Source organism: Salvelinus alpinus, chromosome 1 (genome assembly GCF_045679555.1).
Source record: "Salvelinus alpinus chromosome 1, SLU_Salpinus.1, whole genome shotgun sequence".
Lineage (NCBI taxonomy): Eukaryota > Metazoa > Chordata > Actinopteri > Salmoniformes > Salmonidae > Salvelinus > Salvelinus alpinus.
This window is the reverse complement of record NC_092086.1, coordinates 53,084,726-53,107,001: the sequence shown is the minus strand read 5'-3', so window position 1 is coordinate 53,107,001 and position 22,276 is coordinate 53,084,726. Positions and strand designations below refer to the sequence as shown.

At 46.3% G+C, this 22,276-nt stretch overlaps 1 protein-coding gene across 3 annotated transcripts in view; it reads left to right on the top strand.

The window, feature by feature from the left end:
- The window catches only part of LOC139580414 (retinoic acid receptor alpha-like), a 182,692-nt gene that overhangs the window by 65,379 nt on the left and 95,037 nt on the right, over positions 1 to 22,276 (top strand). For all 3 annotated transcript variants that reach the window (XM_071409087.1, XM_071409070.1, XM_071409079.1), the window contains one exon: positions 17,661 to 18,511. In XM_071409087.1, coding sequence (XP_071265188.1) covers positions 18,325 to 18,511 — 187 coding nt within the window. In that variant the 5' untranslated portion in view covers positions 17,661 to 18,324. The remainder of the gene's footprint in view (positions 1 to 17,660; positions 18,512 to 22,276) is intronic.

Genomic DNA, 22,276 nt, shown 5'->3' with positions numbered 1-22,276 from the left:
TATGTTGGTTTACCAGCCTTCGCTGAGCTTTGGACACTGGTGACCAGCCATTGTTGTGTTTTGAACACGGGTGACCAGCCTTTGTTGTGTTTTGAACACTGGTGGCCAGCCTTTGTTGTGTTTTGAACACTGGTGGCCAGCCTTTGTTGTGTTTTGAACACTGGTGACCAGCCTTTGTTGTGTTTTGAACACTGGTGGCCAGCCTTTGTTGTGTTTTGAACACTGGTGGCCAGCCTTTGTTGTGTTTTGAACACTGATGGCCAGCCTTTGTTGTGTTTTGAACACTGGTGGCCAGCGTTTGTTGTGCTTTGAACACTGGTGACCAGCCTTTGTTGTGTTTTGAACACTGGTGGCCAGCCTTTGTTAAGCTTTGCACACTGGTGACCAGTCTTTGTTGTGTTTTGAACACTGGTGGCCAGCCTTTGTTGTGCTTTGAACACTGGTGACCAGCCTTTGTTGTGTTTTGAACACTGGTGGCCAGCCTTTGTTGTATTTTGAACACTGGTGGCCAGCCTTTGTTGTATTTTGAACACTGGTGGCCAGCTTTTGTTGTGCTTTGAACACTGGTGACCAGCCTTTGTTGTGTTTTGAACACTGGTGGCCAGCCTTTGTTGTGTTTTGAACACGGGTGACCAGTCATTGTTGTGTTTTGAACACTGGTGGCCAGCCTTTGTTGTGCTTTGAACACTGGTGGCCAGCTTTTTTTGAGCTTTGAACACTGGTGACCAGTCTTTGTTGTGTTTTGAACACTGGTGGCCAGCCTTTTTGTGCTTTGAACACTGGTGGCCAGCCTTTGTTGTGTTTTGAACACTGGTGGCCAGCCTTTGTTGTGTTTTGAACACTGGTGGCCAGCCTTTGTTGTGTTTTGAACACTGGTGGCCAGCTTTTGTTGTGCTTTGAACACTGGTGGCCAGCTTTTGTTGTATTGTATATGTACCTCGCCCCCCCCCCCATCACTAATATCAGCTTATGCTGGTATCCAAGATTATCCATGCTGGTCTATGTTGGTCCAGCATCGTCTAGCTGGTCAAGCTGGTCTGACCACAACCAGCAATATAATTTTTCACAGCATGCTCTATTGCAGTAGATTTTTTGTATTTTTGTTGGCTTCAATATGTTTTTTATTTTATGTGTTTGTGATTTCATTAATCGTATGCCATACAAACATAAATAACATACATTATTCTAAACTAATCCAATTTGGACTTATTGCGCCCTTTACTCAAATTGTTGTTCCAGTATAGATGGTTTGGGTAGTCTTCATTTATTCTTAATTCTAACCCTAGCAGTCATTCTGAATGCATATTGTGGGTGAAGAACACTTCCAATATGTGGATTTCCCCACTCTGGCTCGAATCCAATAGAAACAGATATTATTTTGCAAGCCAGCATGATGTGACTTGATGCTGGTTTTGTTGGTGACCAGCTTATGATGGTTACCAGTGTCCAAAACAGTGAATGCTGGTCACCAGCAAAAAACACAGCTTAGGCTGGTCACCGGCAAAAAACACAGCTTAGGCTGGTCACCAGCAAAAAACACAGCTTAGGCTGGTCACCGGCAAAAAACACAGCTTAGGCTGGTCACCGGCAAAAAACACAGCTTAGGCTGTTCACCGGCAAAAAACACAGCTTAGGCTGGTCACCGGCAAAGAAACACAGCTTAGGCTGGTCACTGGCAAAGAAACACAGCTTAGGCTGGTCACCGGCAAAAAACACAGCTTAGGCTGGTCACCGGCAAAAGCAGCACCTATGCTGGACCAACCTAAGCAGTTGTATTTGGTGTGCGTATGTGTGTGGGTGTGAGCGCATGTGTTAGTGACGGGGGAGGGGGATCGATAGTTACAAATCGGGATATTATATTTGAATATGTTTGCATTGTATTGTTTTGACTATCGCAATACTGTTTTTTCGCTTGTTGGCTGTACCGGCACCAAAACTCCTTCATAGCTTGTTCTCCATCTTCTTTTTAAAATAGGGAGCCTATTTATTTTCAGAACCTTTATTTCCATGACTGATCACTTGTTTTCTCATGTTCTCTCTCGTCCCTCTGCAGCAGACAGACGATGAGCAAATATGTTTGGAACATCGATTTGCAATAAAATCACAGTATCAAATCGCAATACATATAGCATCGTGAGAATATCGTGAGGTCCCCTGTCAATTCCCAGCCCTAGTATGTGTGCGTGCATGTGTTAGTGAGCGTGTGCACGGCTTTCTCATTTGCGGTCTGGCCCTGAGGAAACGGCTCCATGAAGACCAATTATGTCCCTCCGCCTTCCTCTCCTACAGATGCCAATCAATCAATTAACCAATCGATACTCATCTGCTAAGCTCGTCCGGGCCCACGAGCCAGCTCCATCAGGCACCGCAATCAATTACTTTTCGCCTCGCAGTTCACTGGAGGGTTGCCTGATCTTGGGCGTTTATTCCTCCTGTCCCTCCCTCCTCTCCTGCTTCCATCAAGACCCCTCCCTCCCTCCTGTGTATGATGACCACAAATGTTTATTTTCTTCCTCCCAAGTTTCTGGGCTTGGAACAGCTACACAGCAGTGTAGCTAACTATAGCTGTAGGAATAGTGTTAGAGAGAGAGAGAGAGAGAGCGAGCGAAAGGCATAGTGTTTTCCCCCAGTTCCCTTTTGACTTCCTGGCTGAATTTACAATCTACAGTTGGGCCACCCACTTTGATGGAGTGTGTATTTATGTGTGTGTGTTTGTTCGGGTGTGTTTTTTCGGAGGTGGGGGGCGCGGGGAGGGTAAAGGACAGCTTTCATTATCGATGGTGGCAGGATTACCCGGTGTGTTTTACAGTCTTGCTGTTTGTCATCTTACACACACACAGACACACACACACACTCACCAGTGGGGATGGGGTCCTATGGGTTGTTTGTCATCAGAGTCAGTGTGAGTATCGATTGGCTCAGTTTGATGTTATTCCGCTTTGTCACAGAAATGAGTGGACACCGTAGGACGGAGGGTGGAGGACTTGTGTGTGTGTGTGTGTTTTGTTTCAGGGAGTCAGTGAGAGTGAGCGTGTGTGTCTTTATGAGTCCAGCCCCCGCGCTACAGCAAACAAAGAAAAGTACGAGGGGTTCTCGACAACAATGACAAAATCCAACAAAAGTGCTTTAACAAGGATTATTTTGTATATGTTGTTTTTTGGGTGAAACCCTCTTGTAGTCTGTGGTTATCTGAGCAGGGTTAGTAACAACATCAGCGTATCATCGTCATCACCACCACCATTATCATTACCTTTTCATTATCACCACGTCTCACCGCCGTGACATTATCACAGCTATCTGCACTTGTGTAGTACCGTACGTCAGCAATGTACTACCAACATTACTACCATCATCAGCATCATCATCATCATCATCATCATCTCTCACAAAAGGCATACATACTCATTCCACCTTTTTCTCCAGGCAAAAACATGCCCTTTTTACCCTTTTACGACACAAACATATTCTTACTCTTTCAGGATATCAGAGCCCCTCTGAAGCCTAAGATGTCTTTATCAAAGATGGAGCCTTCGGGAAGGCGGCACGAGGAGAATATGAAGACGTCCTCAGTCTCAGCTCTCACATCTGAGGGAAGAAGTAAATGCCTGGAGAATGAGAAGCCTAGCTCGTGCTCCCCATCACCTTTTTAGCATTACTGTTTCTTGCCTTTTCCCTGTTAGCACTAGCTAGCACGTCTGGAGCTTTCCCCCCCCCCATTTCTTGTTAGCCTCCATTAGCCTGCTAATATTGCTAGCACCGAGGGTTGCTAACGCCACTAGCTGTGTATTCGAAATGTATTGTAGGTATTAGCCTTCCCAGCACTTATTCCTCGCTGCAGCTTGGAATCCCGATGAATTGTAAATGGTGGCCTTAGCGCTACTAGCTGTAGCCTAGTTATGTTTTTTATTTTGCGTTGGCACTGCTAGCCTCAATTACAACATATGCCCTTGCCTGAATTATGTTAAAAGTATTAGCCCTGTAAGCCTCCTTTGCTCCGCTAGCGTCGACCAATTGTCCATATCAAGCCCATTGTCAACCCCAACCATTACTGAAGGCCGTTAGCCTTATAATGTAAGCCCACCATACCCCTAGCCTTGGTACATTAGCCAACGATGCTCCTTCAGCCTGGTAGGCGTTGAGGAGACATGGAGAGCCCTAGGCCACATTACCTTTGGAGCACTAGGCTACATTAGCAGGTAGTAGCAGCTGGCAGCAAGGGATCCTCTCCATCTCACGCGTCACTAAGCCTGACATTCAGAACCATTAGTGGGCTGTACTGTACTGTACTGTAGGTGATTCCGCGACCAACAGCAGCATTGGCTTGCGGATTATAGTGCAGCAACGGAGGAAGTGGGAGGATGACATACTGCAGAGTGGATATTACAGGATAGTAATGGAGGGAAATGGAGGAGTGGGTGGTTGATTTACAGGGGGACGTACTGTACAGCAGGATAGGAATAGTGGTGTTAATGTGTCTGCGTACATATGCATGAGAGCATCTGTGTGCAGATCCATGTGTATGTACTGTAGGCATGTTGGATTATGGATATGTGAAAAAGGCTCTGTGTATTTCTATGGATGGATGTATGTGGGTGGATGCTTGTGTGTGTGTGTGTGTGTGTGTGTGTGTGTGTGTGTGTGTGTGTGTGTGTGTGTGTGTGTGTGTGTGTGTGTGTGTGTGTGTGTGTGTGTGTGTGTGTGTGTGTGTGTGTGTGAGAGAGCGAGAGATTGTGTGTGTGTGTGTGTTAGCTGCTGACTGCGGCAGTGACTGATAGGAACAGCCAAGGGTGTGTCTGGCGGTCTGTGAGGGATCATGGGGGGTCAACGTCCTCTAACCTATGACCTCTAACCCCCGTGGCTTTGCCAGTCTCAGGGACAGATGGGGCCTCCCCACTCTCAGGCCCTATGAAGGGCCCCTACATAGTCACCTCATAAATCACTACTAACACTATAGGCCACTTCCTTTACACTGAAGCTTTGTCTATGTCTTTTCCTCCACACCAGGGGTGGGCAAACTACAGATTATTATTATTTTGGGTTCAAATACCACTCCAGGCCACACTTGAATGCCTAAAACTAGATAGGTCCATTATAAATTCTACACACTTTCTATGTCTTTTCAAATAACTGCCCGCATTCTGGCCTGCAGAATGATTTTGATGAACAAATCGGTCCAAAACAAACCTGTGTGGCCGTTTTTTGAAATCCTGATGTGGCCATCAAGCCAAATAGATTGCCCACCCCTGCTCTAGAACAAGGGGATGGTGTGTAAATGAGAAAGAGAGAGATTTCGTTTTTTGACAATGGCCCTAAAGAGAGTCCAATCCTTTGCTCTTCTACAGTGGTTCCCAAACCAATGTTCCTAAGTATCAAATCTTACAGTTGGTATCAGTGATCCACCATTTGAGAAAACATGCTACTTGGATTGGCACTAGATCAGTCGTTATAGGTGTGATGTAACTGACTAGAAAAGACCTGGAATCACCATTCCTTAACACTTCCTCCTTCCTATAGAGGAGTTTTGTGCTGGCCAAACCCCATCGTGCTGGCCAAACTCCATCGTGCTGGCCAAACCCCATCGTGCTGGCCAAACCCCACCGTGCTGGCCAAACCCCACCATGCTGGCCAAACCCCATCGTGCGCACACACTGTAACGGTTTTGACTTGAGGTTATTTATAGGGGTGCCAGGTAGGTTGTGCCTACCAGAGAAAGCATGGGTTTCTCCTTTTAGTTTGGGAGGGAATGAGTCCCATCTGGTCCGTCAAGTCACACCAATACAAAGGACTTATGTAAAAGTCAAGATGGAAATATACTTTTCATAAACCCCTTAAAACATTGGAAAGAACTTCAAACAAGTGTATTCTTTTGCGTGGTTGTATTAACAACATAAATGATCACACACACAACAATATAACAAATCAATGCACTTATGTTCATTTAGAAATGTCCTGTACCTCGGGCATAAAAAGAGTCCAGCCCGGTAAATAAGTTCAGTGACTCAAGTGACCTTAGTCACGCAACGTTTGTCCGTAGTGTAAACCCAGTATATTCATACACTCAAAATAGCACTTATTTTGCAACACAACTAGAAAGCGTATCAAAGACTAATCAAAGAATAATACGTCTTAACAACTAGATAAATCACAGTATACATCACCCCAAACAAATGAAATACCGTGTACAAAAAGTTGTAGTCAGTCGGTCAGTCAGACAATCCGCCAACAGATCTCCAGCGGAGAAAAGGCCACGAAAACCAACGGAGAGTTGTAGTCCACAGACGCACAGAGTGGATCCAATCCTGGGTAAACTCGTTTTAAGGCTACAAAACACACTGCAAGGCAACAAACAAACGTAATAGCGAAGTTTCATGAACTGAAGGTAGTACACATCCTCATTCATGTCTCGATCACAACTTCACCTTTGCGCAGCTGATGCTGGCTATTTAATGGGGAATTAAAGGGGAAGCACTGAGACGGTTCAGAAATATTCAGGGCCGTCACACACCCCCTCCCCTGGAAAAAGCCGACCATTGCCCGGGAAGGCACCTCTTGGTCGGGGAAACCGAAAAAGGTCTCCTCATCACTTTCCTCTACAAAAATATTCATTACTTTTTGGCGCTCACGCTCCTCAGCTGAGGGGTCACAGGCATTAAGGCGTGAGACTTCTGGGTCTGGGAATCCGAGAAAAGTCTCCTCACTTTCCTCTTCAAAGATATCAAGGACCTTGTGGCGCTCAATCTCCTCCAATTCCTCAGCCGAGGGGTAACAGGCCTTAAGGCGTGAGACATGGACAACGCGCATATCTTCACCTGTGTCCTCTTTCACCACTCGGTAGTTCAAAGGGCCCATCTGCTCCACAATCCTATATGGTCCTTGCCATTTAGGAGCGAGCTTGGCCGAGAAGAATTGTTCAGCTTTCGAGTAAGGATGAGAGCGAAGCCACACCCGATCACGAAGCTGGAACTGCATGTCTCGTCTGTTCTTATCATAGTTTCTCTTCTGCTTGAGTCGAGCCTGGATCATGTTCTTCGAGACAAGAGCTCTCAAGTCGTGGAGATGGACTACCTGGTCATAGCAAGCAGCGTCTGGAGTAAGCTGCTGGGGCTGTAGCACCATATCCAAGGGTCCTCGGAGGGGACGACTTAGGTTCAGCTCTGCAGGTGTGACTCCAGTGGACTCTTGCACAGCAGAATTCAGGGCAAATCGAAACTCGTGAAGGTGCTTGTCCCAGTGTTTGTGCTGGGTCCCTACATAGGAAGCAACCATTGTCTTCAAGGTTCGATTTACTCTCTCAGTGAGGTTGGTCTGTGGGTGATAGGCCGTGGTCAACTTCTGTCTCAGGTTCCATCTTTGGCAGGTCTCCTCAAAGAGATCAGAGACAAATTGGGAACCTCGATCAGACAGGATGTAATCAGGCACTCCCCAGCGAGTCAGGATCTCTTTCGTAAGGATGTTAGAGACTGTCCTTGCTGTGGCCTGACGCAGGGCAAAGAGCTCAACCCACTTGGAATAGTAATCAACAAAAACAAGCATGTACACATTCTGATTGGAGCTTCTAGGAAATGGACCCATCAAATCCACTCCTAACATTTCCCAAGGTCGGGTAACCACAGTTTGCTGCAACTTGCCAGCAGGTTTTCTACCTTCTGGTTTGTACATTTGACAAACCTGACAGTTTCGGATATGTGACTTCACATCCATGCTCAGATGTGGCCAGTACAGTAATGCTTGCAAACGTTTGTAGGTTTTGAACCTGCCCAAATGACCAGCTAATGGGTCTTCATGGAAATGTTGAAGCAGTTGAAGGCGTAGAGTTTCAGGAATGTACATTTGGTAGAGTGTTCTGTGAGGTAGTTGTACAACTCGGTAGACTTTGTCTTCAATGATGGTCAGCTTTGTGGTAGGGTTGACCATCTTTTCTCCATCTTCCAGGATAGTCTGGTACAAAGCCTGTACTTCTGGATCATCCTGTTGGGCTTTCCAAATGACCTCATCAGAGATGGGAAAGTCAGTTTTGGGTGAGTCTCGACTGCTAGACAGGACAGTAGCACATGTAAGATGAGGGCCACCATTACCACAAGCAGGAGCTCTGGATAAGGCATCTGGAACAGTGTTGTATTTTCCTTTCCTGTATTCTACTGCAAAGGTGAACTCTTGCAACCGTAGAGCCCATCTGATGAGCCTGGTGCTTGGTTTGTTGGTCTTGAACACCCACACAAGGGAGGAATGGTCAGTGACCACAGTGAAGTGTCTTCCCTCCAGGTAGTACCTCCACTTTTCCAAAGCCCAGACAACTGCAAGGCACTCTTGCTCGGTTGTGGAGTAGTTCCGTTCTGCTCCATTCAAGGTCCGACTGGCAAACGCTAGCACTTCTTCAGTACCAAGTCCAGTCTGTTGGACTAGGACAGCACCAAGTCCAACATCACTTGCATCAGTGTAAACAACAAAAGGGCAATCAAAGTTGGGATGACCCAAAATGGGAGGTGTGACGAGGTGTCGTTTCAGGGTTTCAAAGGAGGTCTGGCACTCTGCCGTCCATCGGAATTTCGCTCCTTTTCGCTTCAACGCGTTGAGGGGTTCTGCCACCTGGGAGAAGTTCCACACAAACCGATGGTACCATCCAGCCATCCCAAGGAACCGTTGAAGGGCCTCGAGTGTGGTTGGCACAGGGAAGTCTTGTACAGCCTTGGTCTTTTCAGGATCCACATGAATGCCGTCAAAAGACACAATATGGCCAAGGAACTTCAGGGAGGTTTGGCAGAAGTTGCTCTTCTTCATATTCAATGTCAGACCAGCTTCTCTTAGCTTGTCCAACACTGCTTGAAGATCTTGAAAGTGTTGCTCTCTGTTCTGGGAGTAGATAATTATATCGTCCAGGTAGACGAAACATATCTTCCCTTTGAGCTCACCTAACGCAATCTCCATGAGTCTTTGGAAAGTGGCAGGTGCATTCTTTAATCCAAAAGGCATCACCTTAAATGAAAACAAGCCCTCAGCACAGACAAAAGCAGTCTTGTCCTTGCTTTCCTGGTCCATCTCAACCTGACAATAGCCACTATTGAGGTCAAGGGTAGTGAACACAACAGCGCCAGACAATGACTCCAGGATCTCGTGGATGGTGGGAAGAGGATAGGCATCAGTCTGGGAAACATTGTTGGTCTTCCTATAGTCCACACAAAATCTAAGACCACCGGTCTTTTTTGGAATGAGGACAACAGGAGCAGCCCAGGGAGAGGAGGAACGTTCTATTATATCTTGTGTCAACATATCATTAATGAGTCCCTTTTGGATGATTAGCTTCGCTGGGGACAAACGATATGGCTTTTGCTTGATCGGCATTTCCTGTGTAAGGAATATTTTGTGCTTCAGGAGTCCGGTGCGTCCTAGCTTTGAAGTACACACATCAGCATTATTCTGCAGCTGTTCCAACAGCCTTAACTCCTCTGGCTGTTCCAGCTGAGCTCTTCTTACAGCCTGTAAAAGGAGATCATCAGAAGGATTACCCAGGGTTAGTGGTACCGGAGCAACGGCAGAGAAGACTGCCACACATCTTTCCAGATCCATTAGCGGATCAGGACTGTCATCCTTTTTCCCAAAGGTGGGAAATTGCAATTTAATGGGCATCGCTCCCACATGACGTCTACTCAAATCACCATGAACAAAAGAGCTAGGAGGGATTGAGGAAGTAGAGGGTGAGGGAGTTATCGGACCATGAAAATGAACACCAGGATGCATGGTGGATTGCATCCTGCAAGGGGTGGCTGCAGCATGGCCTTGTCTTGGCTGTTCTGAGGTGCCAGTTTGGCCCTCAGTGGTCTGAACAGAAGTGGACACAAGAGAAGCTCTGTGCAAGGAGTTGTGCCTAATGGAGGCCATGTCAACAGACATGTCATCCAACATTTTAACACAATTAGAGAGCTCTGTCTGCAAGTGGTCTACAGTGTTTACCAGGGGAGAAAAAACAGAATTGACGTCCTTGAGGACCTCAGTGTGATGATGTTGCAGGCGCCACTGGAGAGTGGCAGTGAGTTGGCTTTGTTGGTAGTCAAACTGCTTGTCCATGGCACCAGTAACATCCCGTCTTCCACTCTCACTGAGCTCTGTCAGAGTGTGGGTTAGAGTACTCAGTGAGTTTCTGAATTCCATGGCACTCTGTTGTTGCTCTTCACTCAGACATTTGAATTTATTGTGGATTAGCGTTTGGAGGTGTTGTTGAGTCCGACGAATATCAAGGATGTCACCTTGAAGTTGTAAGACTACAACCTCTGGAGATAAACCAGACAATGGAGGAAGGTTGGGCGTCAGAGGGAGGGCTAGCTCAGTACTTCCACACAGATCCATGTCAATAAGTGAGTTACTAGTTAGACCTCCTGTGGCCTGTGGTCCAGACCGAGCATTCAGATTCCCAGGGCTCTGGCCCAAATCAACTCCATTATTTCCATTCACATTATGATTTGTATTGTTGGCTCGGTGGTCAGAATGGCCCTGTGTATTCCCATTGACAGGTAGAATATGGATGAGCACATTTTCTTGGGGTGAATCCATTGTTTTAATTCCACACAAAAGATTTGCTTGGGTTAGTTCTCAATGTTGAAGTCCCATCTGGGGTGCCATTTTTTATGTAACGGTTTTGACTTGAGGTTATTTATAGGGGTGCCAGGTAGGTTGTGCCTACCAGAGAAAGCATGGGTTTCTCCTTTTAGTTTGGGAGGGAATGAGTCCCATCTGGTCCGTCAAGTCACACCAATACAAAGGACTTATGTAAAAGTCAAGATGGAAATATACTTTTCATAAACCCCTTAAAACATTGGAAAGAACTTCAAACAAGTGTATTCTTTTGCGTGGTTGTATTAACAACATAAATGATCACACACACAACAATATAACAAATCAATGCACTTATGTTCATTTAGAAATGTCCTGTACCTCGGGCATAAAAAGAGTCCAGCCCGGTAAATAAGTTCAGTGACTCAAGTGACCTTAGTCACGCAACGTTTGTCCGTAGTGTAAACCCAGTATATTCATACACTCAAAATAGCACTTATTTTGCAACACAACTAGAAAGCGTATCAAAGACTAATCAAAGAATAATACGTCTTAACAACTAGATAAATCACAGTATACATCACCCCAAACAAATGAAATACCGTGTACAAAAAGTTGTAGTCAGTCGGTCAGTCAGACAATCCGCCAACAGATCTCCAGCGGAGAAAAGGCCACGAAAACCAACGGAGAGTTGTAGTCCACAGACGCACAGAGTGGATCCAATCCTGGGTAAACTCGTTTTAAGGCTACAAAACACACTGCAAGGCAACAAACAAACGTAATAGCGAAGTTTCATGAACTGAAGGTAGTACACATCCTCATTCATGTCTCGATCACAACTTCACCTTTGCGCAGCTGATGCTGGCTATTTAATGGGGAATTAAAGGGGAAGCACTGAGACGGTTCAGAAATATTCAGGGCCGTCACAACACAGACACGTTACTCAATGCACCATGCTTTAGGGCACACTGTGCTGACTCATTTCAGTTGACTCTAAAACACTGCTGTCTGTGTTTTTTTCCTGACACCTCAGCTGATGAGTCCTATGCATGCTGACTGCCGTGCGTGTGTGTGTGTGTGTGTGTGTGTGTGTGTGTGAGCGAGTTTATACTATTTACATGCCTCAAATGTTTTGTCCATGCGTATACGTTCTATAAATGTGTATGAGTGTCGATTGTGTTTAGTTGTCTGTGCATACAGACTGTTAATGTTTTGGACTGTGATTTTGTCTACTAGGATTGACAGCGTGTTCCACTTCCCGCCAATATCCAGCAACTTCGCACAGCCATTGAATAGGAGTGAAGCAACCAACCACAGGCCACAATCAACAGCCTGATCAACTCTATGCGAAGGAGATGTGTTGCGCTGCATGAGGCAAATGGTGGTCACACCAGATACTGACTGGTTTTCTGGTTTTCTTATACCTTTTTTTAAGGTATCTGTGACCAACAGATGCATATCTGATTTCCAGTCATGTGAAATCCATAGATTAGGGCCTAATTAATTAATTTCAATTGACTGATTCCCTTATATGGGTCTCATTTATTTATAAATATCGGGTCAGGTGGGAAATTCACGGATTTCAGAACGGGTCCAACTTTTTGGACCCGTGAAGACCTCTACTCTGAGTTCATTTTATTTCTTTTTTATTTAACTAGGCAAGTCCGTTAAGAACAAATTCTTATTTATAATGACAGCCTAGGAAGAGTGGGCCTTGTTCAGGGGCAGAACGACAGATTTTGACCTTGTCAGCTCTGGGATTCGATCCAGCAACCTTTCGGTTACTGGCCCAACCACTAGGCTACCTGCCGCCCCTAATTGATGTGAGTTAATCCTCACTGATGACTGTAGCTGCAACCATTAGTGGTGATGAGTGTCAGTACTGGCTATTAGTTACCTATTTCTGCAGGGTCCTGTTACTTTTCCCCCCTTAGTGTCCTGATCCAGAGTTCTAGAACTTTCCTGTTCATCCAGATAAAAATGTGTAGGCTGCAGAAATCGGAAATAACTTCCTTCCTTAACTTCTCATCTGACTGTCCCTACTCTGCGTGGGTGTAACCGAGGCAACTGCTCTGTTTGCCTGCTGCTCAGCGCTCACGAGACAGTTGCCTGCATAGTGCACACAGCTGATCACAACCACATCACCACATTTTGGCAATGAAGGAAGCCCTTCCACTTACCCAGAGTCGGATGAATTTATGGACATGTGTATATCTCTGTGTGCATCTGAGGAAAGTAGTGACTGGCTCCAACTGGAGCGAGGCGCGAGAGTGCGCCGGTGGGAGGGGGGGGGGGGTTATTTATATTAAGTAAACTATCTTAGGCCTGCTGCCAGTTCCTGTGGAATGTCGATCCTGCCCTGTCCCGAATTTGACTCTAGAGCTTCATTCCCATTCCTGACTGAATCCAGCGGGCCCTGCTAGACCTGCAGGAGTCCTGTTCCTGTGTCAATCCCTAGTGTCAGTGGTTTGCATATACAGTGGGGTCTGAAATGATTGACACCCTTGATAAAGATGAGCAGAAATTACTGTATAAAAAAAATAGTTCAAAATACTCAGCTGTATTGTACGCTCGAAAAACAAATCACACTTTCCCCCCCCCCCTGAAAGATAAGGGTCAAAATGATTGACACCCCTATTTGAAATACCTTTCAATACCTCCCCTTGCGAGGAAAACGACACTGAGCCTTTTTCTGAAATGTTTTATGAGTTGGAGAATACGTCGGGAGGGATCTTCGACCATTCATCCCGAACAGAATCCTTTCAGATCCTTCGTCTGGACCTATGGGCTTCTCAATTCAAACCAAAGGTTTTCAATGGATTTGAAGTCATGTCACCCAACAAATGTAAACGCCTGGAGTTTGATAAACAGCATTGGCACTTGCATTGGAACCGGTACTATGGTCAGATGACAAGAAAATAGAGCTCTTTTGGCCACGCACACCAGTGGTGGGTTTGGTGTCGAATTGAGAATGCATGAACAGAAAATAACCCCGTACCTACTGTAAAATATGGTGGTCAATCTTTGATGTTATGGGACTATTTTGCTTCCGCTGGTCCTGCGGCCTTTATTATGGTCAATAACTTTAACCAGTACCGGTGTTTGAGCCAAATACCTCTTTGTCTCTGACACGAGGCTGACACTTGGCAGCAAGTGGATCTTCCAGCAAGACGACAACCCCAAATACACATCAAAATCCACAAAGAAATTGTTCAAGGGTCACAAAATCAACATTTTGCAATGGCCATCTCAGTCTCCAGAATTGATACCCATTGAAAACCTGTGGATTGAATTGAAGAGGGCAGGCCATAAGCGCATACAAAGGATTTCAAGAATCTAGAAGGATTTTGTCTGGAGGAATGGCCTAGAGATCCCTCCCAATGTGTTCTCCAACTCAGTGCCCTTATCCCGGCAAGGTGAGGTATTGAAAACAGGGCTGTGACTAATTTTGACCACTACCTTTTTGAGAAAAACTGTATTACTTGTTAAGCAAAATCTCTTTACTCTGAGCAATTGTTTGTATAAGATAATTTAATTTTCTAATTTTATTGAGCGTACAATATAGCTCAGTATTTGAATTATTTAATACATATTTGCTCATCTTTATCAAGTGTGTCACCCCACTGTATGTGTGAGTATGTACCTGCCCACGCAGGTGTCTGGGTCAACACACACATGCCTGTTCATGGTGTGTTGTCGAACATGTACATTCATGTTATATGAGCGAGTTAGATACATATTCGACATGTGTACATCCAGTATTTAATTTTCCTTTTATTTCCCGATAATTCTACATATTAGCAGGAATATCCTTGAATCTCCACCAATTCATCGACACCCAGTGGGTGATTTAATGCTCACCCACAATGTTTGTTATGGTGTGTCTTGTCCTTAAGGCCTCCCCTATACTCCATTTTCCATTTTATTCTGCACGCGCTGCTCTATGTTGTCTCTCCTCTGTGATTGACTGTGAAGTAACTGACATACTGATCAAAGGGTTTGGTCGCAGCATGTAATATATGCACACAAATATATTCATACTGGAAGATCAAGTAGTTTGTCAAGGATATACAGACACTCTCTCCTCTTTTCTCTCCTCTTCTCCTCTTCCCTTTTCTCTCTTTTCTCTCTTCTCTTTCCTCTCCTCTTCTCCTCTTCCCTTTTCTCTCTTCTCTTTTCTCTCCTCTTCTCTTCTCCTCTTCCCTTCTCTTTTCTCTCCTCTCTTTTCTCTCTTCTCTTTCCTCTCTCTCTTCTCTTTTCTCTCCTCTTCTCCTCTTCCCTTCTCTTTTCTCTCCTCTTTTCCCTTCTCTTTTCTCTGTTCTCTTTTCTTCTCTTTTCTTATTTTCTTCCCTTCTCTTTCTCTCTCTTCTCTTTTCTCTCTCTTTTCTCTCTTTTCTCTTCTCTTTCCTCTCTCTCTTCTCTTCTCTTTTCTCTCCTCTTCTCTTCTCCTCTTCCCTTCTCTTTTCTCTCTCTTCTCTTTTCTCTCTCTTTTCTCTTCTCTTTCCTCTCTCTCTCTTCTCTTTTCTCTCCTCTTCCCTTCTCTTCTCTTTTCCCTTCTCTTTTCTCCCCTTCTTCTCTTCTCTTCTTCTCTTTTCCCTTCTCTTCTCTTCTCCTCTTCTTCTCTTCTCTTCTTATATTTTCCATTCTCTTCTCTTTTCTCCTCTTCTTCTCTTCTCTTCTTCTCTTCTCTTTTCCTACTACTGTCAGTTTCATGCATACTGATGCAGCCAGTGTTGGTTACATACTGTAGATGTATAGAGATGCATATATTTATGAACTCCCACTTCTTTATGTATACACTGGCTTATGCCTCTCTTGTGTGGCCACGCCTTCTTTTCCTGTCTCAATATAGTTGTCTGTTTCTCTCTCTCTCCTGTCTCAATATAGCTGTCTCTGTTTCTCTCTCCCTCTCTCCTCTCTCAATATAGCTGTCTCTGTTTCTCTCTCCCTCTCTCCTCTCTCAATATAGCTGTCTCTGTTTCTCTCCCTCTCTCCTGTCTCAATATAGCTGTCTCTGTTTCTCTCTCTCTCTCACACACTGATACAAATACACTCACACACACACACACACACACACACACACACACACACACACACACACACACACACACACACACACACACACACACACACACACACACACACACACACACACACACACACACTCTGATGCACTGGTATACACACATGCCCATGATTAAATGAACGAGTGCATGACTATGTAAAGGGGACCTATGGGGTTTAACCTACTTAGTAGGGTGTTTTTTAATAATGTATGAGCGAGATTGAAAGCGGCGAGCACAACAAGGTATCTTCATCCGCTTCCTCGCGCTTTGATCTAGCCCTCCTCCTCCGCTCGCTGTCTCTCTTTCCCCCTCTCTCGCCATCACTCTCCCTCTGTATCCTTTGAACGTGTTCTACCCAGTGCATTGTGCTAACGCTCAGGGTAGAGCCCGCTGAAGCTCAAATTCCCAGGTGGGATGTAGCCATTTTTTATGTATGGTATTCCTTCTCAGAGAAGGATGAATGGGTGGGTTGGTATATGGATGGATGGGTGGATGGATATTTGAATAATTTGAGCATGTGAGTCGTGTATATACCTAATACAGGAGCTGCTGGAAAGTAATACGTGGTCTGAATGAACTGTGTCTTGTTCCGTTTTCCTGTTCTGTTCCTGTAAGGGTACTTCGTCAAGTTTCTGTTCCTATAAGGGTTCTTCGTCATGGTTCTGTTCCTATAAGGGTTCTTTGTCATGTTTCTGTTCCTGTAAGGGTTTTTCGTCATGTTTCTGTTCCTGTAAGGGTTTTCCGTCATGTTTCTGTTCCTGTAAGGATTCTTCGTCATGTTTCTGTTCCTATAAGGGTTCTTCGTCATGTTTCTGTTCCTATAAGGGTTCTTCGTCATGTTTCTGTTCCTATAAGGGTTCTTCGTCATTTTTTTGAGTTTTGATAATAATGCTCTGGTGCACTTATCACAGCAGTCTTGTTTTTATCCCAGACCTTCACCAAGTCTCTCTAAAAGGCCTCATCCCCCTCCTCCCCTCCTCTCCTCACCCGTCAAACACAAACATGTCTGAAACCCCAGTGGTGTTTGGCTGTTTTACGACGGGGGCCCAGAGCCCTGTGCCTGCCTGTGTGTGTGTGTGTGTGTGGGGGACCGACTTCACAAAGGGGGGCCTGATGCTGGTGCAACACTTTGCAGGAGATCACACACACGCATGCGCGCACACACACACTCACGCACACTCCTGTCGGCGGAGGGAGCAGCACTTTGCAGGAGATCTATAAAGGTCCCGGTAGTTAAAAACGAGGCCCCTGACCCTGTAAAAAATGGGCCCTTGTGCACCCAACACCCCCTTACCGGGGCCAGGGCAGAACAAATGCCTCTCAGATGGCTACAGACAGACATGACAGACCGGGAGGGAGAAAAAGGCACTCAAACGATGTTTTCAACTTTCAGACAGCTCCAATCCAGACTCCAAAGAACAGTAAACGCTTCCCTCCTTTGACATGTCAATGCCAGATGGGTGAAGGAGATGGCAGCAAGGCTGTCAGTGGTAGTGGATGGTGATACAGACATGTATTATAGCTAGTTGCTACAGTGTGTAGCAGAGCGAGAGGTTTTAGATTTATATAAGGCATGTTGTACAACATCAGCATTGAAAGGCGGAACTAGGTTACTCTTCCCTCCCTCCCGTCTCGCTTGGCAGGTTGCATAAGCTTATCACCATCTCCTGTTTATTTTGAGGCGCGGAGAGAGAGAGAGAGGTTCAGATGGACTCCATTAATGAGCCTCGGCATCTCTGATGATGATTCACCCCGCAAGGGCAGGAGGGAGGCCGGGGAGACAGCAGGAGGCGGGGGGGGGGGGGGGGAGAGAGAGCCGTGCTCCTAGTTGAAAACATTCGCTTTAACAAGATCGCTAGAGAGGACCCGGGCTCTGTTTTCCCACGCTGTCTACATAGAGATGAACCCGGGCAAAAATCAACGCCACCCCACTGAATATGCATTTGAACCCCTGTCTCTCTGTCTCTGAATGTGAAGCAGCGAGTGAATCTCTTATCTAACTCTTGTCTCTTTCTCTCGCTGTCTGTCTGTCTGTCTCTGTTTCTGAAGGAAGAAGATTGCCAGTCTGCCACAGGTGTGTTGCCGGGACTGAAAGTGAGTCACCGCGGCGATAGCGGCCGACCTGGGGCGCAAGACATGTTACAGTGACAACTAAAACCAGCCATCGTCATAACAATCCTCCTCCTCCGTCGTGTTGTTGTGTGAGCTCTGCTGAGTCACTGGAGAGAGAAAAGCTGTTCTCATCCAATCCCCCCAAGGCCTGAGAAGTCTATCCAATCCTGAACAAGGGATCTGGAGTCCATTGGTGCCAGATGATTCTGCCTAGCGACCTCCCTTTAGTATTTATGTAATTGATGTTTCATTCAAGATATAAAGCTTAGTGGCCTACTCTACCTCTATCTATCTCAGGAGGACACGCTTCATATCAAGGCAGAGGACCAGCCTTTGGAAGAAAATAGCCTATATGCCCTTGGATTCAAAGTTTCTCTGAAGCATCCACCGGGAACATCGACGTAACCTACCAGCTCCATTTCACACACCTACACAAATACACACACGTCGTTGTCGTCCACCGTCACCCACCACCACCACCACTTCTTAATTCATTGGATTACGCCGTCATCGGCGGGTGAGGTTGGGGATGTAGACCGTCGTCACCACGGATACCTACAGGAGACTCTTTGGACTCGGCTCAAGGTCTGCCGAGCAGAACATGGCAGGCAAGGGTAACCCCTGCCAACCCCCGGGGGGGCCAGGCAGTGCAGGGGGCCACACTGTCTCTGTGGGGGGATTCCCCATGCCTCACTACTCCTACTTCTTCCCCCACATGCTGGGGGGGCTGTCCCCTCCCACCCTCTCCGGACTGCCCATCAGTGGATACAGCACCCCATCGCCAGCCAGTAAGTACCCAATCACACTGCAGTGTTCTGTTGTTGGTGTATGTTGACATTAGTGGTTGATTAGAAGGTAATCAGGTACTGCTGAATGGCAGAAATGTTTTTTTTGCGTTGTGTTTTTACGTGTGCTCGGTTGGTTGACTCTGGCGCACAGGCTGACTTGATCCGATCCATCCTATATTTGTACCAAAATCAGCATTTGAAGTTTGACATTAAGTTGGCAAAACGCAGGAGGTTAGACATGAGCTGCACAAGTTTTAACTTGGTTGTTGTGCTGTGTACCCTGAATCATTTCCAGCATCTCCTGTGTTATGTATATTTGGCTGTCACGCTAAATGACTGGACCAGATCAAAGTGGAGTGGAGTCTATATAGAACTGGATTCTACATTAGAGGTTTGGTTGGTGTTGGAACATAGCCTTGACTAGTTGCTCCTGGCGATCTGGATCCTTGCCAATTGTCATGCGGCGATGTGTCGAACTGAGCGAGCGGATTGGTCTGATCTAAATGAGGCAGCTTTGAATAACCAATGGAATGTTCCTGGGCACAATGCCTTAGGATGTGTGTGTGTGTGTGTGTGTGTGTGTGTGTGTGTGTGTGTGTGTGTGTGTGTGTGTGTGTGTGTGTGTGTGTGTGTGTGTGTGTGTGTGTGTGTGTGTGTGTGTGTGTGTGTCCTCACTTGAACTGGCAGGTGGGCGCTCTCTCTGGGTCTGTGTGCGCGTGTGTTTTCATGCGTTGGTGTGTGTTTTCATGCGTTGGTGTGTTTTCATGCGTTGGTGTGTTTTCATGCGTTGGTGTGTTTTCATGCGTTGGTGTGTTTTCATGCGTTGGTGTGTTTTCATGCGATGGTGTGTTTTCATGCGTTGGTGTGTTTTCATGCGTTGGTGTGTTTTCATGCGTTGGTGTGTTTTCATGCGTTGGTGTGTTTTCATGCGTTGGTGTGTTTTCATGCGTTGGTGTGTGTCTGTTTGTCTGCATCTGATTTGTGACGAGCGAGAATAAGGGGTGGTTGCTCCGACTGCAGCAGTTGTGACGGTAGCTCACCTGGAGTAAGGAAATATTGACGGGTAGGAGGATTTGATATGGGACCACCCATCCATTCCACAAACAATATTTGATTAAGGTCTCATTTATCAAATCAAATTGTATTTGTCACATGCGCAGAATACAACCTTACAGTGAAATGTTTACTGACAAGCCCTTAACCAAAAATGCAGTTTTAAGAAAAATACACCCCAAAAGGTAACCAGTAATTAAAGAGCAGCAGTAAAATAACACTAGTGAGACTGTATACAGGGGGTACCGGTACAGAGTCAATGTGCGGGGGCACTGGTTAGTCGAGGTAATTGAGGTAATATGTACATGTAGGTACAGTTATTAAAGTGACAATGCATAGATAATAACAGAGAGTAGCAGCAGTGTAAAAGGAGGGGGGGGCAATGTAAATAGTCCAGGTGGCCATTTGATTAGATGTTCAGGAGTCTTATGGTTTGGCGGTAGAAGCTGTTTAGAAGCCTCTTGGGCCTAGACTTGGCGCTCCGGTACCGCTTGCCGTGCAGTAGCAGAGAAAACAGTCTATGACTAGGGTGGTCTTTGACAATTTTTAGGACCTTCCACGACCTCTATACCAGGCGGTGTCAGAGGATGGCAGGAAGCTTGGCCCCAGTGATGTACTGCGCCGTACGCGCTACCCTCTCTAGTGCCTTGCGGTCGGAGGCCGAGGAGTTGCCAACCCGTCAGGATGCTCTCGATGGTGTAGCTGTAAAACCTTTTGAGGATCTGAGGACCATGCCAAATCTTTTCAGTTTCCTGAGGGGGAATAAGTTTTGTCGTGCCCTCTTCACAACTGTCTTTCTGTGGTTGGACCATGTTAGTTTGTTGGTGATGTGGACACCAAGGACACTGACACATTACCCATTCTACCAATTAACTGTCCAATCATAGCCAAGCTTACCTCCGCTCTGTCCCAGCATGCCTTTCTGGGTGACATTCTGGCCCCATCACCACTCCTCTTCCTCTCCTCCCTCTCCTCCCATGTCTGTATGGGAAAAATTGCAAAGCAGCTCTGTCCCTCCACCCACCATGTCTCCCCATCGTGGCTTCCATTCAGTCGGGAGGCTACTACAGACAGACAGACAGACAGACAGACAGACAGACAGACAGACAGACAGACAGACAGACAGACAGACAGACAGACAGACAGACAGACAGACAGACAGACAGACAGCGGAGCCTGGAGTACAACAGCCTGTCAGAGCAGAGGGGCTCCCTGCCTCCGTGTGTGCGCGCGGTGACGGGAGTATGTTCTTCTGTCTGCCTGGCTGGCTGTTGAGCATGCTCCTCTCTTGGTGCTGAGAGACTAATCCACAGCTCCTGCATAGTGTTAGCTGACAAACAGCCCTCCCTCGCCGCCAGGTGCTAATTATTACACAGCCACCCTCCACGCTCGGAGATGGCCTGGGTGAGCTGTCATGCAAGACGGGGGCTCACCGGAGATGAGAGGAGCTGGCAGGGGATGGAGGGGTGGGCTGCGACATACACAGCCCGCATGCTGTGTTTGAGGAAGCACTGAGGGGGGAGAGGTGGTGAGAAGCAGCAGTGGCGTATCCTACATAGAGACGTGCGTTATCATTATCATTTGAAGACGTAGCATGAGGCAAACGTGTGTGTGTGTGTGTGTGTGTGTGTGTGTGTGTGTGTGTGTGTGTGTGTGTGTGTGTGTGTGTGTGTGTGTGTGTGTGTGTGTGTGTGTGTGTGTGTGTGTGTGTGTGTGTGTGTGTGTGTGTGTGTGTGTGTGTGTGTGTGTGTGTGTGTGTGTGTGTGTGTGTGTGTGTGAAGATTGAGTATGTTTTTCCCCTCTTGTCTCTTTTTGACATGTTGTTGAAAAGACCCGGTCACTCAAAGCCTCTTTACTCTGTCCATAGAAAGTTTGTTCCACATGCTAAATGTATTTCCCATAAGTATGCCACCTCATGGACATATCACAGATTCACACCCTCTGCATAAACCACACCTAAAACGTATTACTCAAGAATATGTGAAATTGTGGATGTGGGCCTGTTGTCCGGACCTCTGGCATTCTCTATGGGGGTGCCACAGGGTTCAATTCTCGGGCCGACTCTTTTCTCTGTATATATCATTGATGTCGCTCTTGCTGCTGGTGATTTCTCTGATCCACTTCTAAGCAGACGACACCATTCTGTATACATCTGGCCTTTCTTTGGACACTGTGTTAACAAACCTCCAAATGAGCTTTAACGCCATACAACACTCCTTCCGTGGCCTCCAACTGCTTTTAAATGCTAGTAAAACTAAACACATGCTCTTCAACCGATTGCTGCCCGCACCCTCCCGCCCGACTAGCATCCCTTCTCTGGACGGTTCTGACCTAGAATATGTGGACAACTACAAATACCTAGGTGTCTGGCTAGACTGTAAACTCTCTTTCCAGACTCATATTAAGCATCTCCAATCCAAAATTAAATCTACAATCGTCTTCCTATTTCGCAACAAAGCCTCCTTCAATCATGCCGCCAAACATATCCTCGTAAAACTGACTATCCTACCGATCCTTGACTTCGGCGATGTAATTTACAAAGTAGCATCCAACACTCTACTCAGCAAACTGGATGTAGTCTATCACAGTGCCATCCGTTTTATCACCAAAGCCCCATGTACTACCCACCACTGCGACCTGTATGCTCTCGCTGGCTGGCCCTCACTACATATCAGTCGCCAAACCCACTGGCTCCAGGTCATCTATGAGTCT